Source organism: Lithobates pipiens, unplaced genomic scaffold (genome assembly GCF_037356315.1).
Source record: "Lithobates pipiens isolate NorthernLeopardFrog02 unplaced genomic scaffold, aLitPip1_a1.2 Scaffold_18, whole genome shotgun sequence".
Taxonomy (NCBI): Eukaryota; Metazoa; Chordata; class Amphibia; order Anura; family Ranidae; genus Lithobates; species Lithobates pipiens.
Window position 1 is genome coordinate 372,893,238 of NW_027507758.1, and position 26,088 is coordinate 372,919,325.

At 39.2% G+C, this 26,088-nt stretch overlaps 1 protein-coding gene across 11 annotated transcripts in view; it reads right to left on the minus strand.

Moving 5' to 3' along the window:
• Positions 1 to 14,502: 14,502 nt before the first annotated feature.
• Positions 14,503 to 26,088, minus strand: part of LRCH3 (leucine rich repeats and calponin homology domain containing 3) — a 151,216-nt gene continuing 139,630 nt past the window's right edge. For 6 of the 11 annotated variants that reach the window (XM_077487692.1, XM_077487691.1, XM_077487689.1 and 3 more), the window contains 6 exons: positions 24,388 to 24,436; positions 24,027 to 24,128; positions 23,838 to 23,944; positions 23,442 to 23,579; positions 23,284 to 23,361; positions 16,120 to 21,951 (listed from right to left, as the gene is read on the minus strand). In XM_077487692.1, the coding sequence (XP_077343818.1) occupies positions 21,745 to 21,951; positions 23,284 to 23,361; positions 23,442 to 23,579; positions 23,838 to 23,944; positions 24,027 to 24,128; positions 24,388 to 24,436 (681 nt within the window). In that variant the 3' untranslated portion in view covers positions 16,120 to 21,744. Of the gene's footprint in view, positions 15,745 to 16,119; positions 21,952 to 23,283; positions 23,362 to 23,441; positions 23,580 to 23,837; positions 23,945 to 24,026; positions 24,129 to 24,387; positions 24,437 to 25,011; positions 25,093 to 26,088 lie in introns of those variants that run through there. The other 5 variants (XM_077487687.1, XM_077487683.1, XM_077487682.1 and 2 more) reach the window with 3 other exon arrangements.

A 26,088-nucleotide genomic window follows, 5' to 3' on the forward strand; every position in this document is an offset into this window, starting at 1 on the left:
CCCCAAGTAAAGTTCAACTGTTCTAGTAGATCTTTCCGGACATTTTGCAGCCTACAGCAAAAGTCATGGTCCACAGAGAGCATGCAAAGCATCAGAGGGATCTCATTGTTAAAAGGTATCAGTCAGGAGAAGGGTACAAAGGAATTTCCAAGGTATTAGATAAACCATGGAACACAGTGAAGACAGTCATCAAGTGCAGAAAATATGGCAAAAAAAAAAAAAAAAGAGTGCGTCATTGTTTGATGTTTTTCTGCAGTTTATAAAAGCTCCCAGTATGCATGGATCCTAAATGTCATAAAAGGAAACATTTCTGTGAAAAGGAAAACTGGTCCATCACCCAAGGACATTAGCTAAACAAAAAAAATGAGCAGGATTGTATGGAGTGCTTTGGAGGCGGCCCTAGCAAGCTTTTTTTTGCCAGTGTCCAATCACCTGAAGGTAGCTGCATATAAACCTTGGTTTAAGAAAGTCCTGTACCTTAGGGCGGCACACTGGTGTAGTGGTTAGCACTCTCACCTAGCAGTAAGAAGGGTCACTGGTTCAAATCCCAACCACGACACTACCTGCCTGGAGTTTGCATGTTCTCCCTGTGCCAGCGTGGGTTTCCTCCGGGTATTCCGGTTTCCTCCCACAATCCAAAGACATGCAGGTAGGTTAATTGGCTTCTGTCCAAAATTGGCCCTAGTATATGAATGGGGACCTTGGATTGTGGGTAGGGACTGATGTGAGTGTGCAGTGTACAGGGACAATAGTAGACACTCAGGTTGAGCTGGATGGACTGGTGTCTTTGTTCAACCTTACCAACTATGAAACCTTATGATAAGTTAGAAGTTTGGGCTATACAAGAAAACATACATAAATATTAACCTCCATGGTGCAGCATCAGATAGATGCTGCAGCTGTGCCATGCCATCTTTAAGCAACAGGACTCGGCAATCACAACTGCTGATCGCTCAGTTCTCCATCAGCTTAAAAGAGAAGTATGGTTTTTTTTTTTTGCTAATCATACTTACCTTGGTAGATGGAGCATCAGACTGATGCTGCAGCTGTCCCCCAGCATCTCTGCAGTGAGAAACGAGCCACCATCGAAGGCTTGGTTCTCACTCCTCCCGAACAGAGCGATGCCGACTGTCAGCATCACTCCTGGCTGACTGATGGCAATGACGTCAGCAGAGAGCGGACTTCAGACCGATCTCTGCTGAAAATGGGTCACAGGAGTGCAAAATGAATTACACTCCTGTGACCCTTTGGAGAAGCCCAGCCTAAAAAGCTCAGGCTGTACTTCTCTTTTAAAGCAGAGAGCAGTGACTGTCAATCATCTCTGCTCTGCCTCACTGGAGTGCTGGGCCAGGGAGGCAACAGGTGCAACTGATTTCAGCTCTCAGACACATGCCAAGAGGCAGAGCCAACTGTCATTTAGGCAACTGGATGGATCCCAACAATATGGTCAGGATGCTCCGACATCCGCTGACAGCAGGTAATGGCCCACTATAAGCTGACTCAGTCAGAGGAGAGGAAAAGTAAGTGCATTCCTTTGACCAAAAAGTGATAGGAATTGAAATTATAAAAAATACACACAAAAGCTTTATGGGAAAGGTACACGTTTATTCAGATTTTCACATGTAGCTCTGACAGAAAAAAAAACTGAATATAGACAAATTTGAAGCGGATCTACATGTACAGACACAAATATATACTTTTAACAGTCTCAACATATGGAATGTATTTACAGAAATAAACAAGCAGTACAAAATCACTGTCAATTGTCTTGTTTACAGATATTGATTTCCCATCCCACTTTGTCTTTCTGTACACTTCCCCCCAAAACCCCATTGTTACAAATATAATTTAAAAACCAAGCAAACACGGTGAGGGTTCTAGGTTTAGAATTTTAAATTTGCTTGTACACCACACAGACTAGAACTAAAAATGGCCATACATGGATCGAAATTTGTTCTGTGCAGCAGGGACCTGACGGATTTCGATCCTTGAATGGGCACCCTGGTTGGAAATCACCAAAAACATGCCAGGGCCTTGAACTCGCAATGTCAAAATGATAAACATTGCATAATGAGTATTACATAACAGTTTATATGAAATACTGTATACATCCATGCAGAGCCCTACAATACTGCATCTTTTCAACAGAAATAAAAAAATACACTCCCCAGGTAGGCATTCTCTTGATTTATACCATGCCATCAAGTGACTTGGTCAGTTGGAATTCACCGACCTTATGAAGGCAAATCACGTTACTTCCAGCTGCTACTTGTCTATTAGAAAAACCTGCGTCCGACTCATTTTCACCATAAATACTGGGGCTGCTGTAGCATGTCAGCGAATGTGTTCAGGAAGGAAAATGTTCTTGAATTGACCCAAATTATATAAATAGACAAATTTTGCCTTGATAAAAAGAATCCTAAACTAGAAGCCCTGGAGTGGACATTCGACAGACATTATGGGCTCACGGCAGGAAAAAAATACCACTGCTAGGGGCAGCTGGCTTTTTTTTTTTATACCCAGGAACACAGCTCCATGTTATTTTATGTGGCTATGCACATGCGTGCATTTGTGCACAGTGGTCAGGGGCGTTTGGAGAAGCGTTTATGCTCATAGACATCTAAATTATGCATTTATTCTTCTCCCATATCTGTAGGCTTTTTGGGAACAGAGTAAAGCCTGCCCCAAAACATTTGATATTTTTCACAGCTCCATCCTGTCCTCTTCTAAAGGACGGATCAGCTGTTTAGACAAGTGCCTCCTAGTGGAAGAGAAAGCACCACCCTTCCAAGCCCTGCATCTGTGCATTGCTATCATGTTTCCGAAGATTACCTCAGTGGCTGCAACAATCTCTCTCCTGTCACAGCCGCTGAGCTCATCTGCTCAGTGGACAGCACAGTGTGCATGTGTGGTGCTCGGAAGAATGACGGCACTCCTTCCTGTATTGCTAGAGGGTGATCATCAAAATTGCTGATACATCCTAGAAAAGGAGGACAGGAGGGAGCTGTGAAAAATATCACGCGTTCCTACTAGAAATATCTAGTACGAAGATATGAATGGGAAGCATCTGAAAACTGCCTCCCATTCATTTCAGTGTGACTTTTCACACTGGGGCGGTGTGCTTGTGGGACGTTAGGAAAAGTCCTGCAAGGAGCATCTTTGGGGCGGTTTGGGAGCGCTGTATATAGCACTCCCAAAACGCCCTGCCCATTGAAATGAATCGCCAGCTAAATCGCCAAAGCACCTGAAAAGCTCCGTAACACGTTGCTTTTAACCCCTTCTTCATCTGCTAGCGGGGGTTAAAAGCGGCCTGCTGGCGGCCAAAAAGCGCAGCTTAAACTGCAGTAAAGTGCTGCTAAAACAGGGCTAAAACGCTGCTTTACACAGCAGCCCCAGTATGGAAGGGGTCTAAGACTTATTAAAAAAAGGCAAATAGAACAGCAACAAAGCAACCAATCCTAATTCAATTCAGTTTTTACTTCCCCACCCCTTTAAGTATAAAAAGAAAACAATTTAATTGGTTCCAAGTATGCAGCCAAATTGGGATAAAACTTCTTTGTTACATGTTCCCAATCATAGTACATCAAATTTTAAAATCCTTGCTTACCTTTTAACATGTTTTTACCTGAGAACTCCAGGACTAAAAATCCTACTTGATTCTATGTAAGAAGGGGGCTAGGAAGTTGTGTTTGCAATAATTAACCCCATCTGTACTTTACTGGCATATTCATGTTTCATTATCAATTGTAAACTGGATGCGCAGGACTGTGTTCCAGATGGTGCATTGTTGCTTAACGCACTTAAAGTCAGAGTTTGCCCCCATAGTTCACATAGCTATCTACTGAAAGCAACATAACATGCCTACAGTATAGTTTGTATAAACAAGCTCAAAAGAATCAATTAAAAAAGGTTTAAGAAAAAACAAAAAGGGGGGGTCTTGTGTCTTGTGTGATTGGGAACACAAACCTATAGTGAGCGTCTCTCAATTTTCATTGGAAAGGTGGAAATATACTTTAAATGCACCATTCTTTCAGCAGTGCAATTGCAGTGATGTCATTAAGGTTTATCAATGCAGCACACTCAGTTGTATGGTTTCCTGTGTTGAACTCTGTTGCTGCTGTAATTCCAAGATGCACCATGTAGGAGATACACAAAGGTGTCTTCTGATTCCAGCATATTTTTTTTTTTAAATCATTGAATAGAGTGCAGAATTGTTAGAGCCTGTGTATGTCTCTGGTGTAAAGATTTCCTGTCCTAACAACGAGTGGCAATGTATCACCAGGACAGAAGGTGATTGTTAATCGTCCCAACAAGGACATACAGATGGTTATAAAATAAAACAAAAACCACCCTCCAAATTCTTTCCTACTCAATCCATAAAATATTGGTTGCTAATGGATCACTGTTGCACTTCTCTGTACATAAAAGGCCTCCATCATTTATACAAAACTATTCCTTCATGCAGAATTTTGAGCCTAACATAGGTACACATAGGATATTAAGATGTGAGATTGTCAGCATTTGTTCAGCCCACAAAATGGCTTCTCAAATAGTGTGTGAACAAATTTAAGTAACTACAGATAAGAAACGCAAGTGATACCTACAAAACCTCAAGCTACCAAACTAAAAACTGTAAAATGAATTAAAATATTTATAGACATTTGGTGATGCTTTTTTGAACAGCGTTTCAGTTTAGGAAATAATTGATAAAATCAGTATAAATTTATACAAATTGTTAATAAAAAACAATCTTTAAAATCTGTATGGCTTGCAAACAAAGCAGCTAGGGATGCAGTCCTTCCATATCTCACACTATGCGATAGGCTATACTGTGTACATATACAGTGGTTTGCATACATTCATATTTTTGCAGCAGATAGGGAAATTAAGATTGCCATCAAGTAGAATTATATGTACTGGACCTTTTTGTTTAATGCGGTCTATCGAGTTTCCTTTACATTTTTGTAGGCATAATACAATGGAAATTATTCAAAAATTTTCACAAAATATATTACATCAGTATTTCTACAATACCCATTTTTTTACAAAATTTGTCCTCATTAAAATATTGATCTAATTTGCACGATTAACAGGAAGAGAGTCGCGGTCCTTTACTACTAGATGGAAAGCCTCCCTTAAAAACAGACTGTAAATCAAAGTTTAAATGTATATTACATGAGTAAAGTTTTTATTAACAGTCTAAAAATGTACCTAAATACAGATTAGCTGTGTTCACAAGACCACCAAGATGCTCTGGAGGATGTAGCTCAACCAAAGAGCTTTTATACACCTGTCAGTTAAAACCACATGCAATAGGTCTACACCCAATCATAGCATTGGCTTAGCTCCCGTTATGCAAATATTACGTATGTTCATTAAGAAAGACGGGTAAAAAAGCAGTTTAACACCTATTTATGGGATTTTTTTTACGGTTTAGGAAAGGTTTAAACAGAAAACATATATGAACCATTTTTTTACATCAATAGGTTATTTCTATGACATTAGAAATACATATTTGTTTAATTTATTTAAAGGCCTTTTTTATGTTCATATGTGTATTTTAATGCAAGTTTGCTAGTTTGTTCATTTTCACCGAAAACAAGTCTTTAGATGGCGTATGTGATTATCTCAGCAGGTGTTAACTAGGTTCTTGAGTTAACTTGTTAGATATACAGACAGCCACTACAAGTAGAACATTAGAAATCAGAAAACGGTATATCGATAAAAATATGGAACCGCAAACAATTAAAAATAAGTCAAAAATTACCCGTTAAGAAAATTACAGTACCTCAGAATGCATATACACAGAAAATACCCTTGCATCACTTCTAATTTTTTCCTAAACAGGATTGACTAATGCCTGATATCTTATTTTGCACATTCCTGTGTAATGGAATTTTATTTAAGAGCATGACTTAAGCAGTCACTATAGCTTAGCTCACTGCTAGGTCAGCAGAGAGGATTGCTCACCCTGACAGAAGAAAACATATGCCAATTACTCCGATTGTTTATGTGAATTGTACCACTGTAACTCAAGAAATACTAGCTAAAAAAATTGCCTATTTTGTCCAAGCTAAAGCATTTTGCTCAGTACTTATTCTATGAAAAATCAGCTATATAGGGGAAGTGTATAGAAAATACTATATTACCAGCTAATTTTTCAGGATACATTAAACATTTTATAGCTGTAAAGTGTGACATATTAGAAGCGTTCTAAACCTTCCTACCTGTACCTTATGTTTTTTACAAGATGTGGATTGATCATGTAGTTACATGTTCTCATTTGCTGCTCTGTACACACAGCCTATAGTAGAGAAAGTCTTCAAATTTCTGTGTCAGAATTTTCAGTTTCTGTTCAAACACGTGGTTTGGCTTTGCACAGATAAATGCATGGACCTGTGTCTGTAGTGTGAGAACTGACACTTCCTCTGAAGAAACTACATATCTCACAATTCCACTGTCTTTAAGTCTAGTACTCGTGCAGGTAAGTGCTAAACAATAATGAGATCTGACAAAGGCAGAGGAATTAACAGAGATCTCACCATCCTGTAAGAAACGTGTTATCACATTAGCATGCCCACATTTGTGATGCCACATAGAGGAAATGGCTAGGCATGCACTGGATGCTGCGGGACCCAGGACAAGAAGTTTACTCTCCCTCTCTGGTGAATAGGGTAAGGCTAGCTGCAGCAAAACATGTATATATGGGAACTGATAAGCCATGACACTGCAGCCACAACTTGTGAGCCCATCATTACAAGGTAGGGCAAACACCGTAACTATAACCAATACCTAGTTAAAACAAGGAAAACATCTGAAAGTGCACAATGCCTTAAAAACAAATCTCCAGGCAAATAGGTTTGAGTTTCTAAGACAAAAGTACACATGTAATGGTTTACCAGTTAAGTAATAGTTTGGTCATCAACAAGCCTCAGATTGCAAAATGGAGTAACAGCACACAAATTACATCTTTCTGCTTTCTCTCTCCCATAAAACAGGCCCAAACTTCTGATTAACAGCACTGTATAAAGCAACAGAGCTCTGGCTGGGTCAGAGAAATGCATTGCAGCTCTTGCCCATTCTGACTGCCGCTATGCAGGTGATAACAGGAGACTGGCATCAAGACCAAATTTCAATGATTTTACCAAACCTAATTTAAAAATAGTTTTTATTTAATTTGCCGTAAAATCATTTTCTCTGAATCCATTAAAGTATACAGCTTGATATTTCTAACAGTAGTAGTTGTTTTGGTTTGGTAAAGTCCTATAAAACTAAAGGCCAGGCTGCATGAAGCTATAAACCCTACCCATTTCATATCTGCTTAGTTGTAAAAGCTGTCCAAAGAGGAAATGATAGCATATGAAGGAAGCTGTGTTCCCCAATGGACCCCAAGAAAATTATAGGGACTTCAAAAACTATTTTCTGTATCATGCACTGAGGGACAGAGCTTGATAAGCAACCTTAGGATGTCCAAAAACAGTCCAAACTGAGGGGCAGGAACCAACACAGGTGAACAAGAATAAACTGCCCAAGACAGAACAGACTTTGTCACCACCGCAACACTCTTAAAGCTCCACAATTTTTGATGTAAGCCAGAGCTGTAAGTCTGAATAAACCTAGACTAGGTGACAGGTCAGAAGTGGGCCCCAGTGAAGTATCTAAAGACGAATTGCTCTGCAAGCAACACTATAGAGACAGAAGATGAAGAACCCTAAACCAGAAGTCTGGCATCTGTAGTGACCATATTCCAATGTAAGGAGAAAAAAAAAAAAAAAGCGCCATATGATGGCAAGGACAGAAACATCTTAAGATAAAGTCAAAATAAAGACTGTGTGTTCTACACCATGAGAATGTTTTGTTACAAAAAGGTCTGTTGTGGAACTCGAGAAAACGTAGGAAAAAACAGAAGTTGGGTCTGAAGGTGCTGACGCTTATTCTGTAGTTTTGTCAACTTCTTTCTGTAGCCTTAAAGGTACCCAGGATGAGGCCCAAAATACTCCAAGCAATGTGATGACTCAGAGCGTCTTGATGTTCAGTATCTGTCCTAAGTCCTCCAACATCTGCATCATGAGAGGAGTGCATCATCACTGGAGTGCAAGGTCAGAGAGGTCTGTTTTTCTTAGCATCACATGATTGGAATATTTCTGAGATGAAGACCCACAAAAATAATGAGAAGCTTTGTGAATACCCCTAGGGTGAGGCGAGACCAGAAGAAAAAGCCACAAATGGTTGCTGCCCATGACAAAGTGGTAAAACTGCAAGTGATCTTGAAAGATGGGTATGTGTAAATACGCATCCTTTATGTTGACAGATACTAAGAAGTAATTGCATTGAATGGATGCAATAATGGAATACAATCGATTCAAACATTTTGAAGATGTACTACCTTTTGCACCCATGTGTTGGCTATGTGTGAATTCCAAATCTCTGCAAATTTTGTCAGCTGTTTCCCCACCTCAGATGGACTTTATAGGAGCAGAGCTTTATGCGGAGGCAGATTTATACACAGGCTTGGATCCTTGGTATGCCATGGACACTTAAAACCCCCTGAGCTCCAGCGTGAGGAAGATTATTTGTACGTCAAGGAACAGCAGCCAGACTTGCATTTAGCAAAGAGATGGAACACCAGGAACCACTTACGAAAAAGGAACTATTTGTTGTGGGTGAACATTTAAGTGTACAAGAACTGAACCCAGATACCATGAAAGAGGAAGGAAAGTACAGCCTTAATTATAAAGTATACACATTTCTACTGTGGGTGGTATGGGGACACCCCCTCTAGGGAAGGAAAAGGAAAGGGAGGGAGCCTTTGGATGATGTCAGGACCATAACATTTATCTCTGTCAGAATCTACTGGAAGACACGGTGGTGGGAGTTTTAAACTACCTGCTGTGTGATGGACCCTAGCAACCTTGTCAGAATTCTGTCTGTCTCATCTGAGCACAGGAGATCACATTAGTAATATTAAATTCGATATCAGTAATTGTAAAGCCGCCTTTTTCTGTCTGTGCAGCAGGATGGTAACAATCACATTTAACACAGAGCAATAATCAAAAGCCAGCAAATACAAAAAAAAATCTGGCTGCAGTAAACTTAAAACTATTTTACTGGATATGGTAGTCCAAATCCAAGTGCAAAAGTGGTTTAGTACATGCGCCCACACTGCCGCCTCAGAAGTGCTGTGTCATTAAGGCTGAAGAGATAAGGAGGTGGGAAATTTAAAATGGTGGTTTGGGCATAGAGTGCCTAGCCACCAGAGTAAAAACAGAATGTACTCGCCTCCTCAGCCTGAGACTGAACAAAAAGGAGGGTATACAATTCCAAAAACAAACCCAGCTTTTACATACCAAAACTATCTAAAAAGGTATAAGGTAGAAGAGCTCAGCCAGGGTCAGCCTAGTCATATGCAAACAGCCTCAAGGAAGGAAAAAGCCTCAACACAACCTATGGTCTACTAGCCACAAGAATTCTTCCGAAGCTGGGACAAGAGCACTGCCACAGCTCAATCTGTTCCCAATAATTCAGCAAGGAATCCCCAAATAAACTGGCCTAACATTAATAGAGTCCTGTGATAACCAGAAACCAGATGGGTTGTCACTGCCAACTGCTGGCCTATAACAGAACACCAGTATACTTAAACTTGGAAAACCTCTGCTCAGTGGTTAACTGGAGAAGCTGCCAGGATTTCCAATATTGGTCTTGAATGTACCAGTAGCTGTTAAGTAGAAAAAAGTCATCTTATTCAAGCAAAAAAAAAAAAGCAGGTAGAAAAAGACATTCAAGGGGTTGGCTTCAGTTGTCTACTTGCCTAGTGTCCATTTCTCCTCTACATGGCAGTATATTCCAGAACTGCTTACCATCATCAAGCTGTGTCCCTCAATGGACAATAGAGAGAATACATTTAAAATAATTTTTTAAATCAATACATATGTACTTTAAATAGTGCCTAACGTATATATGCCTGGTGATCCACATTAAACCATTTCACAGAAGGTAGATTGTCACAGACAAAAATCACAGGTTGTTGGATCTGTATGTGGTGATAAGCCAGGGTACTCTGACCCTAGATATAAAACTGAGCAGCATGCTCACAGCTAAGCACACCAATAAAATATATAGTTAATTGTACAATTTGTTCAACATTTTACAATTCTATAAAACCAGTCTTTTGATCAAGGTAATATCCCTGGGCTCTGCTCCATTGTAACCAGATTCACCAGTGCTTGAATATCACACTGTGCAAAGTAATGTGGCTCCTATTGGCTGCGTGATTCTGGTATGCGTGCTATTAAAGACATTTTTACAAACATTATCAGTATATTTGATGACTTTATGAATGTTGTTGGAAAGTACATTACAATTTTGTATGCTTTTAACATTTTATTTTGGAGTGAATGGACTTTCCTGAACAAAGACCACATTAACTGTTAAAAATTTGTTCAGGAAAATTTTTACATCCTGCTCCTTCAAATGTTCACATTACTGTGGTCAAAAACAAACACCACGTTGGCTAAGGATTAGAAGATCAAATGAATGTTCTCATTTCAAAACAAATCCCACTATTATATGGCAGCGTAAAAGGGATGTGAACCCTCATGGTTGTTTCACCTTAATGTATTCTATGCATTAAGGTGAAAAATCTTCTGTGGTGCTGCAGCCCCACCGAGCCCCCATTTAACTTACCTGACCCCGATCTTTCTCTGTCTGGAAACGAGCACACCAGCACTAGCTGGTGTCTCGAGTCCTGATTGGATAGATTGATAGCAGCACAGCCATTGGCTCCCGCTGCTGTCAATCAAATCCAAAGATGCGGTGCCGAGTCCTGCATTCTGTGTGAATGGACACAGATGTGGGACTCAGGAGCGCGCCTGCACGGGTGTCTACTAAGGAAAGCGCTTCTCCAACATGAACACTGGATGCGGGGGAGGAGCCACCAGCGCCACTGAAGGACCCCAGAACAAGAGGACCAGGGCCACTCTTTACAAAACGAACTGCACAGTGGAGGTAAGTAGGACATGTTTGTTTTTTTAAAACAAGGGTTTACAATCCCTTTAACTGTATATTATGTACATTTAATTTTATAACACAAAACCAAATGTAACCGTTTTATATTGGTTTGGACTTCAACTAAAGCCCAATGTTGGGAAAAGGAATAGTTATCCCTTTTAGTGTTGCTGCAAGGATTAAGTGCTTGGTTAGGCAGTGGTCTCCAAACTGCGGCCTGGGGGCCAGATGTGGCCCTTTGCTTGCTTTTATCTGGCCCTTGGGCCACTATTTAATTCACAGACACCAACAATGGGGCACAATTCCACGCAATGACACCAACGATGGGGCCCAATTACACCAATGATGGATAAAAACTTCTCCCAATGACACCAACTACAGGACCCAAATCCTACCAATAACACCAAAGATAGGGCATTGTTTACTCCAACTGATGATGGGACAGTCTCTATTCCCAGTGGCCACAGTCTGGCCCCTCTTAAGGTCTAAAGGACAGTAAACCGGCCCTTTATTTAAAAAGTTTGGAAACCCCTAATCTAGAAGACTGTAAAAGCAGTTTTACTTACCTGACTCAGAGGAGCCTACTGGAGTGTAGGATTGGGCAAGCTAAAACTGCTTTACTAGTCCCCTAGGCTAAACAAGCAGTTAACCCATACAGCACAGGGACAGCCCCACTGCAAGGAAAGACTGTTGCTTTTTTCAGCATTTCATATTGCTGATATGCCTGCTCAACCATGTACTTCTATGAAAAAAAAAAAAAAAAAAAAAAAAAAAAGTGTCCTGTCCTCTTTGTATTGCTTCCTTTGTGAAATTTCTGATATTCCTGTCAGTTCCTTTGCTTCCCAATTAAAACTGACCACACTAAGCAGGAAAGAACAGCGTGGTCAGTTCTCTAGCTATGTTGGAAACAGAGGGAATGCAATCACTTATTTAGTTTTTTTAAATGGGGCCCCCCCCCCCTTTTTTTTTTATATCTATAAATGTTTTGCCTTTCATTTCTATTTTAAACTGAATGGGTTGTTTTACAAGGTGAGAGTTTACAAACACTTTCTCATACGTTCATTATATTGATAAATTATGGTCAACACCTCTTAAAGAGATCAAGGTATGGGGTCATATTCGGGCATTTATGCAATTTAAAAGAATCTGTCACAAAGAAAAATAACTGTCAGATTCCTCCAATGGAAAGAAGCCTTTCCCAAGGCCGCGTACACACGGGCGGACTGTTCGCCCAACTTTGTCCGCTGAACAGTGTTTCAGCGGACAGTCCGCTCGTGTGTGGGCTTCAGCGGACAGTTTCAGCGGACAGTCTGACGAACAAAGTTTTTCGGAATTTCCGTAAGACTGTCCGCTGAAACTTGGTTTGAGCGGACAGTCCGCTCGTGTGTAGGCTTGTTCGAGAAACTAAGTCTCGCGCATGCTCAGAAAGAATTTACACGGCGAAGGTTGCATTGCAGTGTATTGGACTTCGAATTTCTCGTCCCGTCGTACGTGCCGTTCACGTCATCGCGCAAGTTTTCAGCGGACTGTTCGTTCGTCGTGTGTGGTCAAGTCCGTTCATGCTAATTTTGAACGGACTGTTTGTCAAACTGTTTGATGAACCTAGTTGGGCGGACAGTCCGCCCGTGTGTACGCGGCCTTAGAGTTCAAGGGCAGTAATGATCTCCGAGGTTAAAAACTGAATAGGTAGAACCTCACTGCTTTGGAACCAGTATAGGCAAGTCCTGGACATTACCATAAATGTCAATATTCTACTCAAAACCAAAAGAAAAAAAAATATCAAGTCTGTATAGTCACTAATCTATGAAGCTCACAAAAATATACAGCTTAACCACTTCAGCCCCAAAAGATTTGGCTGCTCAATGATGAGTACATTTTCTGCGATATGACACTGCATCGCTTTAACGGACAATTGCGCGGTCGTGCGACTCTGTAGCCAAACAAAATTGACGTCTTTTTTCCCCACAGAATAAAAAGCTCTTTTGGTGGTACCAAAACCTCTGCGGTTTTTACTTTTTGTACTAATGACAATTTTGAAAAAAACAACAAAAAAAAACAAAAACAAACACACACAATATCTTTTCATTTTTGCTATAATATCTCACTTTTTTTTATCAAATAAACTATTTTTTTCCTCAGTTTAGGACGATATGTATTCTTCTACATTTTTTGGGGGGAAAAAAAAAATATGGCAATAAGTGTATATAGATTGGTTTGCGCAAAAGTTATAGTGTCTACAAAATAGGGAATAGATGGCATTTTTATTTTTTACTAGTAATGGCAGTGATCTGCGATTTTTATCAGGACTGCAATATTGTGGACAAATTGGACACAACATATTTTTGGGACCATTGACAATTATACAGCGTCACTGTATGTAATGTCACTGGCAGGGAAGGGGTTAACACTAGGGGGATCAAGGGGGTTAACTGTGTTCCTTAGTGTGTGTTATAACTGTACGGAGGATGGGACCGACCAGGGGGAAGAGAGAGCTGTGTTCATACTTTGCATGAACACACGATTTGTCTCCTCTCCCTAGAGAACCGGGATCTGTGTGTTTACACACACAGATCTCGGTTCTAGCTCTGTCAGGAGCGATCGCAGGTGCCTGGCGGTCATCACGTGGCCAAAAGGTGAAGCTACATAAGGTAATGTCGATTTGCCCAGCCAACCTGCCCCAGTAAAACTGCAGCGGCTGGTCAAGAAGTGGTTAAAAGGTGAACTCTACGTTCTGCTAAAATGTGTGTGCTTTTTGGATTACATCAAAAAATAATGTCCACGAAATACACACATTTCTTTTGTTGCAGCTGCATTATAATTTGCCAAAGGCTCATTAGCCTGAATGTCATTACAAAAGTTATGTAGTGTTCAAACCAGCAGTGCACATTGTACCCCAGTTCTTGTACTAGTTCATAAACAATCCAAATACGTCTGGAAAAGTGGAAAGTTTGCACAAAACGGACCGTAAAATACATAATTCAAAAGCGAGATAAAAAATATGCTTGGTAAATACAGAAATATTTATGCTAGGATGAGAAACCCTCGGAGGACTTGTTAAAGAAAATGGTTTTCCAACAAACCATTTTACCGACCGCAATGTGCTGGATAAAAGACTAAAACTGTAACACCACTGGTTTGAATTCGAGAATGCAATTTTACAATATAGTTTAACCTATATTAAGTTACAGGAAGAGACAATTGCTGACAGTGAAGATAGGTTTAAAAACCAAACTGCAGGCAAACAGCTAAATTATTGGTCAAAAAACATATATTTACCTTACCAACCGCAAAGTATCCAGTGCCTACAGCGTTAATACAGTTAAGTACAGCTTGAGGATTTTATTCATTATATTGCTAATTCAGCAGCAAAAATGTTTTTGCATTTTGCTTTCTGTAGGTAGTTGTGGATTCAGCAAATTATTTCGGCTTGGATGTGAATATTTATTCATTAAAAAAAAAAAAAAAAAAAAAAAAAAAAAAAAAAAAAGAGGGGGGGGGGGGGGGGGTACAATTTGCACTTTGATATTTTTTGCACTCTTAGTTTGAACACACTGTACACTTTTTTAGTTGCCTTGTAGTGAACACACTATGCTGTAACAGTAATCATAGAAGTCTAACCGTATTTGTCCATGCTCTGCAATTCTTATCTTGGTTGGACCACATCATTTACTATTGGGCTTGTTTACTGGACATGAAGATGCAGTAGAGGTCTCCTGGTATTTCTGTTCACAGGCAACTGGGGTTTTAAAAACTAAAAGCTCAATTAATACTAAATAAGTAATTTAACTCTTTGCTGTAGCCATCATGAGCAGATATGGGAAATCCAAGAGCTTAAAATAAGAAAAAATAAATAAAATTATAAATAAAAACAACCCACAAACCAGCCACTAGCTCACTGAATCCCATAAAAAAAAAAAAAAAAAGTTCAAACATTTTAAAAGGAAAATAAGTCTAAAAAGGAAAATGTTCAGAGACTATAAACAATATCTGTGTCAGTAACATGTCATGTCTGTGCCATTATCTACAACTGGAATAGGTAAAAAATACCTCATGAATATTAAAGTTTCCTCTGGAGCAGAAGTCCTGTTCCCTTAAATCAACTGATTGTGTTGTCCATCTTGATCATTTCATGAAGTGAAGAAAGGTGAAGGGCTTTCCATAATTCAGATATTTTCTGTAAGGGTAGACAAACCATTCTGAAGATGGTACTGTAGGCACATTTCTGCCTTCTTGATACCTGGTTGCATAATATGAAGGACCTTGCCAATAATGAGAGGAGGTAGTAGTAATTGTTCCTTGAAAGGTTTAGTCTATAACTCCTCATAACATTGGTGGTCTATGATGCGCATAGTATATTGCACTGTACTTTTGGGACAGATGCAAGATGGCAAACCAAATGCAACCTAAATTAGAAAAGTGCTCAGAACAGTGGTAACAAATAGAAAAATGTGTGTGTCTGTGTGTGTAACCTTGAAGTTAATTAAAATTCAGTTAAAACTTGTTGCAGACATAATGGAGCTTCACATGAACTGTTCCCCTTGTGTGTTGGACAGAGGTTTCCTTATGAGTGAGTAGTGGGAAGCAGAAGTGCATAAAATGAGAAACCAGTAGCTACTAAGTTCAAACACTGGTTGGGGACAGCTGTTTAGGGGGGGCTAGATCCAACAATGCCTGGACGGTTCCTGCCACTTCTACAAGTCCATTCTCTTCAAGGATGTGGAGAGGCAAACATAGGCGGTCCTGGGTTGAAGTAGTGAGAAAAAAGAAAAATAGAAAATAAAAATAAAAACATAAAAATACACTCAGACGCATGGAGATGTAAAACTAAACCATAAATTAACAAAATAAACGTATAAACAAAAGAGGGGAAAGAAATGTGATGGCAAGAAAACTAGATGAAAAATCAACACACCATGCACTGAGAATGTAGTTAGCAAGAATATGAAAAAATAAATAAAATACTATTAGTGTAATAATTGGTGTACAGTTGGAGGCAGTTGTAGAGGAAGAATTTTTCCAAAGGTCACGAACTATGTAAAAGATATAGAACAGAGTCCTATTCCCTTCCCAGAGACCATAAAGAGCTGGAAGAAAAGATGGAAGCGACTCGTGAAGTCTATTGCAAAATTTATTTAGAAAAGTTAAACTGAAAAACAAAGTGCAATTGGCAAAACAGAACATTATATACCAGTGCTCTGCATTCTCCATAGCTCCTTGCTGTCTACTAACAGACTATGCTCTAGGTCTCTCTGCCAAGACTGGACATTGAACCTAGTTACAGGTCAGTATACTGCAGTAGTAATAATTCCGGCCACACACACGTTCAGATATCCATTTTGAAGTTAGTTTTCCATCACATCAAACTGTACCTGCAGCTACATACTATAAAAAGAGTGCAACTGAAAATTGGCATTTAGCTAGGCCCAACACAACATTCCTCTTGCCCCCCTTTTTTTCACCAACAGATGAACAAAATCTGACAGTGTATGTATATATGTTTACAGGATTGTATGTAAGGCACACACAATCCTGTAAATTCATCCCCAAGGTACTGGCCATTTTTGTGTTGAAGTCTTGTTAAATTGTATGTATGCAAGCTTATGACTTCTATTCTCAAGTAACTCGTAAAATCAAATCTATTTTATTCTACGCAGAACTTTTGAAGAGTGAATAAAATACCACTATAAGTAAAATGCACTCAAGTTTACTGTTGGTGCTGCTATACTTATTTATTAAATGGATGTGCTTTAGCATATCTGCCCTAACGCTGCATGACACTGTAGGAGGCAGCCATATTGTTGCTTTTTTTTTTGCACATCAAGTGAACTCTAAACTAGCGCAGCATTAAAAACAAAATCAGGTTTACTTTTAATTTCAATAGTTTGCTTAGGCCAAGCTTGAGCAAACAAAGTAAACCTGGAGTTTAGCATTGCGTAGGGGAAAAAGGCTCATCTATATTTAACATATTGGGCAGCACAGTGGTGTAGTGGTTAGCACTTTCACCTAGCAGCAAAAAGGGTCAGTGGTTCGAATCCCGTCCACGACACCATCTGGCTGGAGTTTGCACGTTCTCCCTGTGCCTGCATGGGTTTCCTCCAGGTACTCCGGTTTCCTCCGACACTCTAAAGACATGCTGGTAGGTTAATTGGATCCTGTCTAAATTGGCCCTAGTATATGTATGAATGTGTGTTAGGAACCTTAGGTTGTAAGCTCCTTGAGGGTAGGGACTGATGTGAATGTACAACGTATATGTAAAGCGCTGTGTAAATTGACAGCTCTATATAAAGTACCTGAAATAAATATTGTGAGCTCTATTTAAATATTTTTTCATCAGCGTCATTTCTATGCAGTTTTAGCATACAAAACTTTAGGTACATAAGGAGATCAGATTCATGTAATTTCTAAGCTTTTATACCATTTGCTCAAAGTTTCTTCTATGTAGCCCTCTAAACATATTGCTGTGTTGTAGAAAGCCAGGATATACAATCAGTTTGCCATGTATCATCATGAGAATACTTCTACTGTATGACAAAATTGTTGCACACAACCAAAGCATTTTTTGCAAATGCTCAAATTTAGGCCAGCTAAAATTCAGCTCATGATGAATTGGTCCCTTTGTTAAGAGCTTGAATTTTATGTGAATGAAACAACATACTGATTTTTTTTCTTTTTAACTAATAAAATTTAAAGAAATGCATAAGAAAGCTTGCGCTCAGTAACCAGATACAATTTCTGGTTTGCTAATGCCCACCATCTATTTTTGCCACAAAAAAAATTCTAGTTTCCTGGTTATGTTGCCCTTAATTAAAATAATTTGATAACATGCAGTTAATAAAGCAAGAACAATGTTTAAAGTTCTTATCTGAATATTTGTTTTTGGGTAGGTGGCACAGTATTTTAGAACGTGGATCAGTATGACAGCCAGGCTGCAAGTATTTTCAAAAAGATTATTGACCTTACTTTAAGCATCACTCATGACAGGTGTCTTTTAAACAGAGGACTGAATATGAATGATGTTAAAGGGTATCAATTTCACACACTAGTTGCTTAAAGTGGAACTTTATGCTAGGAAATGAAAGTGGGCGGATAGGCAGGATTTTCAATGCAGAAGAGACATGCTTTGTCTCTTTTGCATTAAAGTTACCTGCCTGCCTGTCAGCCCCTGTACAGTAAGCTGCGCACGTGCAGCTCAATGCACGAATTTAGCAATGCCAAAGCCGATGGAACTCCCATGCATGCGGGGGAGTGACGTAATCTCGGCATGGCCAATAACAGCGGCTGCCGATCGAGACCCTAAAGCAGGCCACTCAAACATGCCAGCGTCCGGCGGGGAGTCCCTGGATGGCGCATCGCTGGGAAGTGTTACTAAGCCCAGTAATATAAAAAATAATTCATCTGGGCCCCCCACTGCCACTAAATACCTTTTTGGATGAGCTGTATACCATGGTTAAATGATAAGCTGCACAGTGTCTCCAGTGCTGAGAGTTCAGGTAGGAAGAGATTTCCACTACAGCCTGTATACATGCCCACATGTGTGATGTCAATATCATGCGACTTGACTAGCTCTGAGAACAAGCATATGTTTTCTCCAGCATAAAAGACACAACTGAGCATGTACAGGTCAGCTACCCAGCCTGTGTTAGTTGGCCATTTCCAGATACAGTGCATAAAGAATAAAATGGCCTTTTTACACAATGCAGAGGATTAACCCCTTAAGTTCCACAGTGAGTATAACAAGCATGCTATGCTGCATATACAGACTGATTTTACGGTTGTGGGTTTTGTAACACTTTAAGGTGAGTAAAGTTCTGCTTTAAAAAATACACAGTGTTCACAAACCAAAACCCTGCTTACTCTTTGGTATTTATAAAATGCAGGCTGCTGTGTAAAGCTTGCTTTGTTCTATGGAGTATATTCTGCATTGTACTGCAGAGAACAATCTGTACTTCCAGGAGATGCTGATCACATGACTGACAGTTAACATACTGTAATTGGGTTCTCCTCCTCCTGACACTTTCTTACATGCATCATTGAAACGAACTGCGCGTCACTGGCTTTGAAATTCTGAAGTTGGGTATAATGCACATTTGTGAAACACACAAACAAAAACAATTGTGTATAAATGTGTATAAATGTGCTGGTCTGAAAACATAAAAATCTATACAAATCTCATAGAATGTCCATAAAATGTGTATAAAAGTGGCAATAACCAAAATCAACTTATGTTACCCAAAACTGCTCATATGTTGCACACAAATTGTAAAAATATTCAAATGAAGACCAAAAGTATTAATAGCCCCAAGTGAAAATAAACACAGTATAGTAACTGTGTAGTATAGTAAAATAGTAGTACAAAATCATGCTTCTTCAATGAACGTTTGCCCCAATTGAAGCCGCACAACCCTCCGCCTTCCCTTAGTGGGTAAATGCTCACCGGCAAAAATGAAAGACTAAGCTCACCTTTTGAAAAAAATAAATAAAATGCATATATTTTTTTTCCAGGTGGAAAAAAAAAACAAAAATAAAAAATAAAATAAAGGAGCATTGATGATTTTTAGTCTAAGGCTCCTGCGGAGCATTGCTTTTGCGATCAGCAATTAACAGCGGCAATGTACAACTCCTGCTCTCAGGATAGCCGTCTGCCTGTACCTCTGATATGGGTAGGGAGTTACTTGATAGCAGAAAGATCAATGAATTATGAGGATGCTCACCAACACCCTCTCAGTTCATTCAGAACTACAAGCCGTCAGCTGCAATGGCTGATGGTACTTTTAGTCTTTTGATTCACAGGACACTGAATGAATGATGCAACCATGTGGGCAGGGCCCTGCACGGCCGCACTGTTTTTAAATTGTGACAGTGGAATCAGAGAGATCACAGGGAGGGGAGTGGGGAGAAGGTGCAGATTTTGGAACATGAAATATGTTTAAAAAGTGAACTTATCCTTTCACCCTCACCACAAAGGTCAACTTAGCATGTTGGCAGGCACCAGGACTTTAAAAACATCTTCAATCTGTTCCATCTTGTACATGCAGAGGAACCACAAGAACCAGCTTCACAAACACATTACTTGATGAAATTTACTCAAAGGATTATCCATCTTTCAAGCTCAAAAACAGAAGCAACCCATAGTGCCCACCATCAAAATACACTTTAATAAAACTATTAAAAATGCACACATTAGATAAAACCAATAAAGGCACTTCTGACTGGCCTCAGCCAATATGAGATTCAATGCTGTCTGGGAGGAGTATAAGGATTGGTGAGGGTCAATTTCTGGAGATGAACATCTACCCCTCTAGGGAAAGGTGGGGGATTGTTTCTTTACACTTGGAGCAAACTTTCATTGAAGAAGTGTGATTTTGCACTACTGGGGATTTATTTTTTCTTCACTTGGGACTATTTATACTTTTGGACTTTAAATATTTTGTAAAATTGTGTGCAACATATGAGCTGTTTTGGGCAAGTTATTGTCACTTTTTTCTTTTTACACATTTTAGATGGATATTTTTATTGCAACGGTTCATCACATTTGTATAGATTTTTTAGATAGTTTTCAGAGCAGACCATTTATACACCTTTAGATCATTCAGGGTGCAGGCAGCTAGTTAGAAATCCATAAGGGCTGTTGCGCACATTTTTTTTTTATTATCGCAAACCGAAAAAAAATAACGCTTACACAGCAGCAGTATGGCCACAGTAAAACCATAACCTTGCTAAAAAAAATGGGATCCTCTGTGCTGTGACCATTAAACGCAACACACATCTTCACTCATGGTTGGATATATATAAAAAAAAAAAAGAAAAGAAGGAGTGAATACACCGTGTGCATGTTAAGACGACACAAAACTCACCACTCCCCAGCCAATGAATGTACACGTGAACTCAATACCTACTACAGCTTCCTGATCTCATAAGTTCTGTAGTGATATACTAGCTGGAAAGTGGAACCAAAAGAATGTGGTGGGGAAATAGGTAGTCTACACACCTGAATGTGGGATACATGCAGTGACTGGGGAGCAGCACACAGGTTTCAGGAAGGTACATACCTTCACTCATTTTACAGCCTACCTGGTGTGTACCATGTGCACAAGGCCTGAAGTTGGGTAAACCGATATCCAATAGCTAGTCAAGGAAAATCCAATGTTTTTCTAGCAAGTCTAAGCTTTGCAAGTATGTGATCCAATTTTAAAAAGCACTCACATCTTGTTTAAACTGTGTTATTACTCAAATACACTGGACTGGTATCAGACAACCAATGTGCATGTAAACCAATGACCTGGAGTAAACCGTTTTCATTTGCCTGAACAGAATATATTTGATGGTCTTTGAAGCTGGAAGAAAAAAAAAAAAAGAAAAAAAAAAAACCAAGTCCAGCTATTGGCAGAGACAAGAGTTGAAGCAAGCCAACAGTAATCAAGTTGTTTATCCATGGATTAGTGGGCTTTTTGCCACATTTGGTACTCCACAGCTGAAAAAGGCAGCTTACTACAAAATAAACCATAAGAAAAATGGATAGAACTAAACCGTTATTTCTAGCCTGAACATTCACCAGTAAATCACAGTTGTAGAGGTCATACTGTTTTGCACTTTTGGCTTGGGTGGCAGCAAGATTATTGGATAGCCGAAGCTTAACACTGGATTGTGCTTTATAGAACTACGAATTGTGGAGGAACTGAATGGGCGCATCATGATCACACCCACCCCAACAAAGGTTAGTACGCTGGTTCCCCTGCATCTTCATGCCTGTGTCCAGAAGGTAAGAAGCCAGCGATAGAGCAGGTAGAGGAGAAGCATAAGGGTGCAGTAAAAAACCCCAAAGCCCAGGAGGTGGAAAGAAAGAGTAGGTGCTTGTGAGCCTTCTCCAAAGGAGAGGAGACTTTCCAGAGTCCCCTTAACGTTGCAGAGCTTTAGCTGAAGAATGTCTGAAGGGAGACAAACTTTGTCCTGTCCGGGGGGCAAGCAGGAAGGGAAAAATAGAAATGCAGAGTCAGTCATGCAAACACAACCATGCAGTTAGAGTCACATCACTGCAGATACTAGAACCCTGACAAGAGAGAAAGACAGAAAAGGTAATAAAACAAGCAGTAATATTCTTGGTTTGTCAAACTCTCTTTTTGTTTCATTAGAAAAACAACAAAGAAAGATGTTAATGAATCCAAAAAGAACAGTTACTGTATAGTTAAATAAATAGTATGCATATCCCTTACCAGTATCTGACGATCAACAATATTGTACTACCATTACTGTATCAATTGCTTTCATGCTACACAAAATATTCTACTATTCTATATAGTTCCCAATCAAAATTCTGTTTACATAATGCAAGTTTAATTAGTCACTGTGGAAAAAATAATGCTACAATGAAACTTCCTTTCTACGACTAGATAACCATATCCTAGTATTTAGTGATTTATTTTGCTATGCAATAAACAAAGACTGCTCTTGTCTGGCCCAACTATGTACAGTATACAGTGACATCATTATATACTGGGGAATCCTCAATGCAAATCATTAAGCAATTACAATATGGCTAGACAGATCCGCAGTACTGTGTGACAAAGGAATTGTTTGAGACAGCAGGCTGTCAAAAATTAGAGTCTACTGAACAGTGAATTCTATGAGCAGAAACCCAACAACAAGTGTCATGAAAGTTCAACAGGGATTTGTATTAAAGTAAATGGATTATTAAAAACATAAAAAAAAACTCATAAGCATAGCAGCAAGGAGGATAGTTACCACGTGCAAAGCACATTTAATTTTTTCTTAAAGTGGTAGTAAACCATGGCCATGACAAAATGTGCATACTAGCACATTATGAAATACTTACCTTAGAACAAAGCCCTCTAGCAGTGTGCTGTCACAACTAATCTTCACCCAATCTTCCTTCTGGATTTGCGGGCTTTGGCAGCTTGATTGGCTGAGCCACCACGTCGTCATTACCGTGCATGTGCGTGGGAGTCCCGACCACGGCACAGGACGTCACCGACTGCCAAGAGAGTGAACATCTCCTAAACTGTGTACATTTAGGAGATATTAATTTTACCTACAGGTAAGCTTTATCATAAGCTTACCTGTAGGTAAACGCAATGTGAACCTTACTACCGCTTTAAGACTACCATTGCAAAGAAACGACATGCAAGCTTTTCACAGACATGAAACAGTCATCTTATATAAGAACAGAATGAAATTTTGTGTAGAAGACTTACACACACGAGACAATATATAAGTGAATAGTATCTAGTAGTATGTAAAGTTGCTCGAAGCAGTGCATCTTACCTGTGGGACACCAATTTTCTTGCAGGCTTCCAGGAAGTTTTCCACATTTCTCCTGCATTTTGCCATAGTAAGCTTGGGCTATTGGAAACAAACCAGTGGTGTCACAGCTGGCTTTTAAACAATTATTATTATTAACACAAAACAAATAAATTACTTACAACAGCCGGTGAGGGAACGTGTATGCTAGGCACAGATCTTGGCCGAACATGGTTGGCTAGATGACACAAAACCACCCCATCTGTCAGAGCTGCTCCCAGGTCATTAGGAAGTGACAACTTTAACCGTGACTCTATGTTCTAAGAGAAAAAGTGGAAAATAATTTTTTTTTTTTTTTTTTAAAAGTGTTCAATAGGAAAAGCTAAGCTGTGTCGCGCAATTATCAGTACCAACTACAGAAGCCCTTCTCAACCATGGTTCCTCAAGCAGTGACATTCATCCCCCTTCTTGATTTATAAAAAAAAAATAAAAAATCTGGGTTCAGCTGCCCTTTAATAGATAATTTTAGCCAAGAAATTTTAATGGTTGAAACAAAGTATGCAGGGCTGGGTACAAACCTTCTTGAGCTGATCTGTTATTTCCTGCTCCTCTTGCTGAAATGTAGCGCATTGACTAGATCCAGAGTTTAGGCTGTCACTCGGAGTAGCTGAAGGTGGTGTGTTACCTGTCAGAAATAAATTAAGCATCAGGCTGTTACACACAAAAACAGCCAAACGGAGCAACTAGGAACAGGATTTGCCACTCACTTCTTTTAACATCCTCTCGAACTGCAGCTCTGAATAAGAAACTTTCAGGGCGCTGAGGTGAGTTTCGGTATGGCAAGACAGTTGCTGGTGAGGACAAATGTACTGCAGAGCCAAATGTAGATTTATTAAACAAAAATTGGAATAGACGACTGGCCTGTTCAGTAATATTTTAAGCCACTATAGACAATGTGCCAGCTTGTTGGCTATATTTTTTGCAGTCCTCACTTTGACACATTGACTAAGATAACATGTTCACACACACACAACTAAAAACTAGAAATATAAATCACTGGCTAATAAAATGTGAAAAATAATACGTAAAAGTAGATAAAAAAAAAATAAAAGTGAATACTTCACTCACTTGTTTGCAAGGAGGGTGATACAGGAGTTACTGATGACCTCTCATCACTCTGAAAACAAAACATTACAAAAGCTTAAAGAAGAAAAAAGTTCACACCATCAAGAGCAACAACAGCTGTAGAAACAGGAACATAAAAAAATAAAAACATTATGAAGTGTGATGACTTCAATTGCTCACACACAAAATATGTATGTTTAGATTTATTTTTAACAGACACGCAGAAATAGCTTAATAAAGTCCAAAATGCAGACACATCAAAAGAAATCTCCTGTAAAGAACAGGAGTGTTTATGAAGATCAATTTTTATCTTTTTAAGTCATGCAAAGATTCAGGGCCATAGGCTTGATAAATGTTAAGATTTCACTTTTAGAAGTATACTAAAAAAATAAAATAAAAAAAAACACTCTTCGAATTTTAGAAAATTCCTGGTGTACAATGACAACAAGAGAAGGTTCGAGTAGCACAGATGTTGTCACACAGTGGACACAGCATATTAATATTTCTGAAAGGAGCATAGACAGCAGTTATGTCCCTTAGCCATGGTAAAGTAAAAAAAAAAAAAAAAAGACTGAGAAATTCAATTTTGATATACCAAAACAGCATTAACCAGCATGCTTTATTCACCTGGATGTGGCTTCCTGGCCTCCTTTTTATGGTATTGGTGTTACAGTCAATCTCAAAGACAAAGTGTGGCTCAAAGCCATTCTGCCAGCAGCAGGGAGAGAAGATAGAAGAAAGAAAGATGGAAATAAGACAGCCAAGACAGAAGTGAACCAGAAGATTGGCCAAACATTTGTCCTCACAAATCACAATGGGTGGTTGCTCTTTTTTTACAGCTGCATCTCAAGACACCAGCCAACTGCATGCAAATTTAATACAGAGCAGGAAGCCAAACTCAGAAGCAATGATGAACACAATGTAAAGCAACAGAGTTTACCGCCATTAATGAAGCTGCCATTCAGAAGCACAAGCACATTGCGATGAGAACATGTTTAGCAATGCAAGACAATACAGGCTTACACATGTATTGTACAACAAAGAGAATGGCTGTTTAAAGCATACATACAATACATGGTAAACTTTGCCATAAACAGTCAATACATACTATAGTGTAAACGTCCTACAACATATGCTACACAACTTGAGCTTGTCATGTTTTGCACTGACCTACAATTTGGAAGGAATCCCCGCCATAATAACAATGTTTTAATAATCGGGAGCACCGCAGCTTGCTTAAAAATGAAAGAATTTGTACACATTTACTGCTTTAACTGAAACTAGATCCTGCCATAGATAGGGAAAGATTGCATGATACAAGCATATTCAATGGCATTTTACAATATTCTCCCAGAGTATGGAGCACAAAATCATATTAGTGAACTGCATGAGACAGGTGTCACTAGAGAAAAAACATATTAAAAACGGTCTAATTTATTTACACTAAACAGACGTAAAAAGAGAGCAAGCACTATTTCTACTTGACAGCCATTAGCGGTAAGACTTTCCAAAGTACAATAAATTGTGACTGTGCATATCAAGAAAGAAAGATTATAGCAGTTTTTGATTGTTCACGGTGCAATGATCAGATTACCCCATCTATATATGTCCACGTTATTTTAGCTTGCATAATTATGTTGATTGTGCACAAAAGGTAGATGCATGGTAAGCAATAGCGTATACCACCCAAAGCTTTTGTGGCTA